Source organism: Hyaena hyaena, unplaced genomic scaffold (assembly GCF_003009895.1).
Source record: "Hyaena hyaena isolate Hyena2069 unplaced genomic scaffold, ASM300989v1 scaffold_830, whole genome shotgun sequence".
Taxonomy (NCBI): Eukaryota; Metazoa; Chordata; class Mammalia; order Carnivora; family Hyaenidae; genus Hyaena; species Hyaena hyaena.
In genome coordinates this window covers 595,120-603,901 of record NW_024081455.1, presented here as the reverse complement: position 1 = coordinate 603,901, position 8,782 = coordinate 595,120, and the positions used below count along the sequence as shown (strand labels likewise).

At 46.7% G+C, this 8,782-nt stretch overlaps 1 protein-coding gene across 2 annotated transcripts; it reads left to right on the top strand.

Annotated features, from left to right (window-relative positions):
* Window positions 1–1,465: 1,465 nt before the first annotated feature.
* On the top strand, window positions 1,466–8,126 carry AIF1 (allograft inflammatory factor 1). 2 transcript variants are annotated; one of them, XM_039219493.1, is made up of 7 exons: window positions 1,466–1,593; window positions 1,778–1,839; window positions 1,947–2,013; window positions 2,384–2,425; window positions 2,615–2,777; window positions 3,063–3,153; window positions 7,842–8,123. In XM_039219493.1, the coding sequence occupies exons 1-6, from the start codon at window positions 1,569–1,571 to the stop codon at window positions 3,145–3,147; spliced, it is 444 nt and encodes a 147-aa protein (XP_039075424.1). In that variant the 5' UTR covers window positions 1,466–1,568; the 3' UTR covers window positions 3,148–3,153; window positions 7,842–8,123. The 2 variants fall into 2 exon arrangements, with proteins under 2 accessions (XP_039075424.1, XP_039075425.1); XM_039219494.1 differs by lacking the exon at window positions 2,384–2,425 and having other exon boundaries at window positions 7,842–8,126.
* Window positions 8,127–8,782: the final 656 nt, after the last annotated feature.

Here is an 8,782-nt window from a genome sequence, read left to right as displayed (position 1 = left end):
ACAAGGAATGGTGTCTCCATCAAGGCTGGGGCAGCCTGGGTGGAGCTCTGGGTGGGGAGTTTGAACAAAATGTCTCAGTGAGGGGAATGGGCTATCTTCTCCTTCCTTAGAAGTAACTACCCATACAGCAAAAAAAAAAAAAAAAAAAAGTATATACGTAAGGAAGACATTTATTAAAGGTTACTTATCCACTATGTTGAACCCATAATGACTGGTACCCGCGCCCCCCCCGCCCCACCATCCCTAATGTTAGCTTCACCTCCTGGCTCTTGTGCCTGTAAATGCTGTCTCTCTCAACACGACTTTCAGTTTCTCCAAAGAATCCACTTAAATTCTCGAATTCCTGAGCTCTGTAGATTTCACTAAATATTTCAAAGGAGATAAGATGAGTGGGTTACAGTGCACATCCTAAGGCAAACACATAAAACTCATTTGTAGGCACCTGGGTGGCTCAGTTGGTTAAGTGTTCGATTTCAGCTCAGGTCATGATCTCGTGGTCTGTGGGTTCAAGCCCTACATGGGGCTCTGTGCTGACTGCTTGGAGCCTGGAGCCTGCTTTGGATTCTCTGTCTCCCTCTCTGTCTGACACTCCCCCACTCAAGCTCTGTCTCTCTCCCTCTTTTTCTCTCTCAAAAAGAAATAATAAACATTTAAAAAAAACCTCATTTGTTAGACATTTCCATATTTCCAAGTGCGTCTGTGGAACTGCCAGGTTGGGGAGTGAAGTTTCTCTCCCTTTCTGACCCCACACATCTTGCATTCCTCCTAGAGGTGCCAGTGGACTTAAGATTTTTCTCCCATTCATAGCCTAGAATAATTCAGTCAGCCCTTCCTCAGCTGTCTATCCAAACCCGCATACTGAGACTCATGAAATCTGAGAAAATGAAAGCCTTGAGGGTTACCTGACCCTCTGGACCTGTTCAAAGACCATTTGTTCCTGAGAATAAATACCTCCCCCCCCCCCCGCCATACTTCCAGTGGTTTCTTTCCTTTCTTCTTTCCCCCCCCCCCCCCCCCCCGCCATACTTCCAGTGGTTTCTTTCCTTTCTTCTTTTTTAATGTTTACTTTTTTTTGAGAGAGAGAGAGAGAGAAAGAGACAGAATGCGAGCATGGATGGGCAGAGAGAGAGAGAGATACAGAATCTGAAGCAGGATCCAGGCCCCAAGCTGTTGGCACAGAGCCTGATACAGGGTTCAGACTCACGAACCCGTGAGACCATGACCCAAGCCAAAGTCCTACAGTTAACCTACTGAGCCACCCAGGCGCCCCAAGGCTTCTTTCTTTCATGCACACACTGGGCTCTCCTTAAGAGGAATTTGGAAGAATGTTACTTTCTCATCTCTATCCTGTAGCCACCCACCCACCCCCTTCCTTCTGGGGTGCTCTTGTCAGCAGAAGCTGATGGGGAAGTGAAGCCTGGGACTAGAGGAGAAGCGAATAAGGGGAAAGGGGAAGTCTGGGAGGGAGGCCTCAGAGGAGGCTGATGGGAGAGGAGACAGAGAGGGCGCCAGCTTGGTCTGTCTGTACCCACCAGTCCACCGGCCTCTCCACCATCATCTGCTGAGCTATGAGCCACACCAGAGATTTACAGGGTAGGGAAGGTAGAATCAGCAGAGCCTAAAATAAGAGCAAAGAGATGGACAGACCTGGGGTGGGAGGGGTAGCTAGGGGTTGGTGAGTAGGCCTAGGAAGGCAGAAATGTGATGGCCCTTGGTGGGTGTGGGGATGAGAAGAGGAATGGGGGGTAAGGAAGCATTAACCTTTGTGCCCCCTCAGGAGGAAAAGCCTTTGGGTTGCTGAAGGCCCAGCAGGAAGACAGACTCGATGAAATCAACAAGGTAAAGGGAAAATCAAAGGCGGGGGGTGGGGGGGGGGCAGGGCCTGCAGAAGGGGACCTTGGACCAGAGGACCTATCCTGCCTCTTGCTTTCCCCCTCCCCCAACAGCAATTCCTGGATGATCCCAAATATAGCAGTGATGAAGATCTGCTCTCCAAACTGGAAGCCTTCAAGAGTGAGGAGAAAACTCACTCCCTAGGGATGGGGGAGGGAGGAGGGCAGGATTTCCCCAAGGACAGAGAAGGGAAGCAGAGACACAAAGTCTACATTTGTGTTGGGAAGAAGGGAGGCTGCCCCTATTGCCCCCTTGGTTGCTGTCCCTTTCCTTGGGCTGCCCGGCTCAGCACCCTCTCTGTTACCCTACACTTTAACAGGGCCCCTCCACTCCACCGGCACTTCCTCAGCCTGCCCCACCTTCTCCTTTCACATCTTCTCCACCTAGCGCTTGGTCAGCAAACCCTTTCTCAATCCCCTGCCCTGCCCTGGACCCTGCCCCAGACCCTCCAGCCAGCGCTGACCCTATCTGCTTTTCTCCCCTCACCCAGAGAAATACATGGAGTTTGACCTGAATGGAAACGGAGATATCGGTGAGAAAGGGTGATCTGGGGAAGTGTGCAGACCCAGGAAGAGGGATGTGTCTCCTGCAGTGTTCAGTTCCTGGTGGTTTGGGAGAGGGTCCAGCTACCAGAGGGAGGAGGAAGGAGTATGGGAATGTGAAGGTGAGGACAGAGAGAGAGAGAGGCTCCTCTCTTCTCACCCCCATTGTCTGCCTCTAGATATCATGTCCCTGAAGCGAATGCTGGAAAAACTTGGGGCCCCCAAGACCCACCTGGAGCTGAAGAAACTAATCAGGGAGGTGTCCAGTGGCTCTGGGGAGACTTTCAGCTACTCTGACTTTCTCAAGATGATGTTGGGAAAGAGATCTGCCATCTTAAAAATGTGAGAGTCCAGTTCCAACCTCTCCTATACTTACCTGTTTTCTCCTCACCCCATCCCCGTCCCCTACACATTACTCCATGTCCATTTCGTCCCTTCTTTGAGGGTTCTAGTCCTCTAGACCATTGTTCTAGTCCCCACAGCCCCCAGCTCTCCCATCTCAGCTCTCCTTCCTCTTCCTTCCACCATAACAACCCCCAACCCCTTCCAGACTTTCACAGTAGCCTGAAATTTATTCTCTTAAGAAGGCTGTCCCCTGATTCCTCTGTCTCTTCCCATCTCAACCAGGATCTTGATGTATGAGGAGAAAGCAAGAGAACAGGAGAAGCCAGCAGGTCCCCCGGCCAAGAGAGATATCTCTGAATTGCCCTGATTTATGGTAGGGGAGATGTGGTGGGATTGATGGGGTTCCTAATGGCACCAGTATGGAAAAAGAACAGAGAATTGTGAGCCACAGTTACACTAAATTAAATAACCTATCTTCCTTCTCCAGATCAAGTCAGCTTGGTCTCCATTTGGGGGGAATTTTATCCTGGGTTTAAGAAGTAAAGCACCTTTGAGGGAAAGGCAGTGAGGATTTGCCCATATGAGCAATCCATCCACAATTTTGTTTTATTTATTTATTTGGTGGGGGGCGGTGGGAGAGGAGAGATGGGAAGACAGAGAATATGCAGCTGTCAGTGCAGAGCCTCACATAGGATTCAAACTCACAAACCATGAGATCATGACCTAAGCCCCTCCATCCATGATTTTGTAATGTGTCAACTACAGCAGATGGTTTTGTACTCCGAGAGATTCCAAATACATGATAGCCCTGATCTCAAGGAATTTAGATGGAACAGAAAGACAGGTACAGATGAAAAAATATCACTCAGGTCCACAGGGAAGAGCAAGGATTATCTTTTTCTTTTTTTTTTACATTTGTTTATTTTTGAGAGACAGGGAGAGACAGAGCACAAGTAGGGGAAGGGCAGAGAGAGAGGGAGACACAGAATCCGAAGCAGGCTCCAGGCTCTGAGCTGTCAGCACAGAGCCTGACGTGTGGCTCGAACTCACAAACTGTAAGATCATGACCTGAGCCGAAGTCGGACGCTTAACCTGACTGAGCCACCCAGGCGCCCCGTTAAGAATTTATTTCTTTTTAAGTAATCTCTACATCCAACATAGGACTCCAAATCACAATCCTGAGATCTAAAGTCACGTTCTGTGACTGAGACAGTAGTCACCCCAAGCAAGGATTATCTTGAATCTGATATTTTCCATCACTAGTCTTTGTAATTTTTAAAAAATATTTATTTATTTTTGAGAGAGAGAAACAGAGCATAAGTGGGGGAGGGGCATAGAGAGGGAGACACAGAATCTGAAGCAGACTCCAGGCTCTGAGCTGTCAGCACAGAACCTGATGCTGGGCTTGAACTCACAAACCTCGAGATCATAACCTGAGCCCAAGTCAGAAGTTTAATGGACTGTGGGGCGCCTGGGTGGCTTAGTCGGTTAAGCGTCCGACTTTTGCTTAGGTCATGATCTCACGGTTCGTGGGTTCGAGCCCCGCCTCAGGCTCTGTGCTGACTGCCAGCTCAGAGCCTGAAGCCTGTTTCAGAGTCTGTGTCTCCCTCTCTCTCTGACCCTCCCCTGTTCATGCTGTCTCTCTCAGAAATAAATTAAAAAAAAATATTAAGAAAAAAAAAAAGAAGTTTAATGGACTGAGCCACCCAGGTGCCCCATCCATCACTAGTCTTTGTGACCTTAACAAATCACTAAGGCTCTCAGCTTTTTTTTTTTTTTTTGAGAGAGAGAGAGAGAGAGAGAGAGAGAGAGAAGCAGGGCTCACCCAAAGTGGGGCCCAAGCTCACCTGATGTGGGACTTGAACTCACAAACCGTGAGATCATGACCAGAGCCAAAGTCAGATGCTTAACGACTGAGCCACCCAGGTACCCTTAAAGTTTGTTTTTCTTTTTTTAAGGTTATTTATTTTTAAAAGAGAAAGTGGGCATCCAAGAAGGGGAGGGGCAGAGAACACAAAGCACTGCAGCACAGAGCCTGATGCAGGGCCCAAACTCATGAACTGTGAGACTGTGACCTGAGCTGAAGTTGGACACTTATCCAACTGAGCCACCCAGGTGGCCCTGTTGTCTGAGTCTTTCATCTGAAAATGGGGATTATATGATCTACCTTGCAGTGCTTGACTTATCATAAGCTCTCAATAAGGTTTAAAATGTGAATGGATGGATGGATAGATGGATAGATGAAAGAACTAATGTTATTGAATAGAGTAAAGAATTCATAGCTCTATAAAGCCTGATAACTTAAACATTAAGTGAGTCATTGAGGTCCTTTTGGGGTACAAGCTGCAGAAACTAAGTTTAACGAAGGGAGAGGGGGTTTCTTTTAGGAGGATATTGAGAACAGATACTGGGGATACTGAATCCCTGGGTGGCAGAAAGGATTAAAAAGCCAGTCCCAGGAAAGGCAGAAACCTCAGAGTTCCTAAGTCTTCAGTGAGGCTATCATTGGACCTCTCCTCCAATGGGTCCAGATGAGTTAACTCTAGCAACCTCCAGTTACTGGCCACTACTTCTGATTTCCTGACTTTCTGGGAAGAGGTAATCCAATTAGCCCAGCTTGTTTCATGTACTGAAGATAGACTGTTGGCTCTTCCCAATGGTGAAGCCAGGTTGGCCTCCTAAGGGGCGCTACACTAACTGTATAGGACTTCAGATGAGGGTGATATCATTTCAAGTTTAATAGAATATCCAAACATAATGAAATCAATAGCTAAGTTTTATTGAGCACCTACCGTATGTGAGATACCAGCCTAAATGCTTCCCATATATTAATTCTCTAATTCTTTACAACAACCCTGGTGACACTAGGGAGGATACAAAGGATCTAGAGCTTAAATAACTCATTCACCTAGGATAAATAAATTGGGTTATATTCATACCTTGGACTATTATTATGCAGCAATGAGAATGAACAAAGTACAACTACATGCAACAATATGCAGGGATTTCATTAACATAATGTTGAGCAAAGGAAGACAGGCGCAAAAGAACCCTTACTATACAATTCCATTTGTATACAGTACAAAAATGAGTAAAACTAATATATGTTATATGTTATTTAAAAAACCTAATATATGTTATAAATCAGGATAGTAGTGAGCCTTGGGGAGGGCAGTGACTAGAAGGGGCCCTCTGGTGGTTTCCATGGTCCTAGTTAAGGTTGTTTTTGGCTACATGTTCTGCTCAGTTTGTGAAAATTCATCAAAAAGAATATACATATATATACACTTTGGTAAAAAGACTTTGAAAATCATTTACTGAGTATCAACTATGTGCCACTTCCTATTCTAGGTGTTTTTGGGATATAAAGTCAACAAAACAGATCCTTGCCCTTGTGTAGTTTCATTCTATTGTGGAAAGTGTTATGGGAGGAGGACAGACAATAAACAGCCAACATAATTTAAATTTTATATGATGTTAGATAAAAAGTAGATCAGGTTAGAGGGGATCAGGGGTACCAGGATGGTCAGGGAAGATGAAAATGTTGAATAGGTGATCAGGGTAGGCCTCACTGAGAAGATGACTAACAGCGAACAAAGACCTCATGGAGGTAAAGGAGTGAGGTATGTGGGCTTCTGGGGGAAGAATCAACTTGGCAGAGGAAAGAGAAGAAATAGGGCCCCAACGTGAGACATGCCTGGTAGAGGTAGGGAGAGTAATAAAATCAGGGGGCCAAGTCATTTAGGGTCTTGTGGGCCACTCTAAGGACTTTGAGAGAAACAGAGGCATTATAGGACTTTGAGCAAGGGAGTCCTTTGAGGCCTCCTTTAAGGAAAGGCCTACCCTGGGGCGCCTGGGTGGCTTAGTCAGTTAAGCGTCCGACTTTCACTTAGGTCACGATCTCGTGGTTCGTGGGTTCGAGCCCCGCGTAGGGCTCTGTGCTGATGGCCAGCCCAGAGCCTGGAGCCTGTTTCAGAGTCTGTGACTCCCTCTCTCTCTGACCGCCCCGTGCTCACGCTGTCTCTCTCTCTCTCTCCTAGAAATAAATAAAAATATTAAAAAAAAAAAAAAAAAAAAGGAAAGGCCTACCCTGGTGGCAGTGTAGAGGACAGACTATAGGGGCAGGGGTAGACTAAAGATGGCAAGTTAGGAGGCTGTTGTTATAACCCAGATCAAAGAGGAGAGTGGCTCAAATCAAGGTAGAGGCAGTGTACATGAAGAGGCTGGATTCTGGGTATTTTCTCAAGACGCCAGTTCCTGTCTGACTGAAAGTGGGGAGTGAAATAAAGAATGGAGTCAATGAGGATTCCAGGGTTTTTGGCTTAACTATAATTTTTAAATTGCCATCAGCTGAGATGATGAAGGCTGTGAAGAGAACAGGTTTTGAGGTTGTAGAGATCAAATGTTCAGTGTTGGATCTACTGACTTTGAGATGATCTATTAGAGGGGTACCTGGGTGGCTCAGTCAGTTAAGTGTCTGACTTCAGCTCAGGTCATGATCTCACGGTTTGTGAGCTCAAGCCCCACTTCAGGTGAACATGAACCCCACTTAGGGTGAGCCCCGCATTTGTCTCTGCCCCTCCTGAGATTCTGTCTCTCTGCCGCTTGCTCACTTGCACACTCTTTCTCTCTCTCTCTCAAATGAATGGCAGGAAGGATATTTTTGTCTGTAAATATGAAGAACTCTTCCAAGAAATTTTGCTGTGGTAGGAGACCTGGGAGAGGGGACAAGATAATCATTTGGAATGTTTAAGAACCGAAGTCATCTCAACTATCTTAATGAACCTCAGGATAAAATTCTTATCTGATTCTTGCTAATTTTTCTGCTCTCATTTTCCATAATGGAGAGGCAGTCTCTTAATTTTAATCACATCAGCCTAGTCACAGATGCCTAAAACCATGCCTCTGCTCATCAGTTCACAGAGCCTGAGCTGTGCACCCTCTCCTCAAACTTGGCTAAATCCTAACTAGGTCTTCACATTTTTAAATAAGAGTCGCGTTTTTCTAGAAGCATTTCTGAACCTCCCCAGGCAGGATCTGATTTTATTTCTCTGCTTCCAGAATGTATTGTGGATGTCTCGGCGCCTTCAAAACCGTTGTCGAAGGATTTGCTGACCGGGTAGTAGGTCTGATTGGAGCACAGTAATAAAAGACAAAGAAGGAAATTAGTACCGCATTTCGTAGAGTGAAACCAATTGTGAAGAGAATACAAACTGCCAATAATCAGATATACAAATATATTCATGAAAATTGTTATAAAATTAAATGTCTTAGTCATTGGTTGATGATATGTTAATGCAGAGGTCATTCCTACCCTATCTTTGTTCAAATGATTTGCATGTATTATGCAAATAAACAGAACTATCAAAAGAATGCCTATAGTGCACGGTGCCGACGATACACTCCCCTGGACCTCAGGATTGGCCTGTCTATCCACTCCATTTGCATGACGTGATTTAATAACTAGAAGGCCCCACCCCTCTGGAGCTTTCGCCTCTTACGAATGGACGCGTGATTCGGACACTCTTCCCTAGTTACCTAGACTCCGCCCTCCGGCAGCTAATCCCTTCCGCCCCGTGAGCTCTTTCGGTCTCCCCTGAAAGCACTACCAGCGTTGCATCGTTTCCTTACACTCTCCGCATCCCTGCGCCTCTCCGCTCCCATCTTTCCACGAACGCACGACGCACGCTCCGCCTCTCTTCTTCCCCCCCCGCCCCTATTCATCGTACAAATTCTGCGCCCCAACTGCCCGACAGACGGACGCTGCCTTGCCGCCCCTTTACGCGTCTTAACGGCCGACGTCGGGGGCGTGTCTCTTTAGCCAACCGGCTTCCTAGCGCCTGTAAGTCCCTCCTCTTCATGCAAATAACCTGTGCCTGCTCCGCACGCCCTGCTTATTTTTTTTTTAAATAGGGCCGGCCCTCGAAGTAAAGAAGGATAGGATGGAAATTGCCCCGCCCTTTATGCAAATTAGGAGGCGTGTCGTGCGCTGAGGGAGGCGG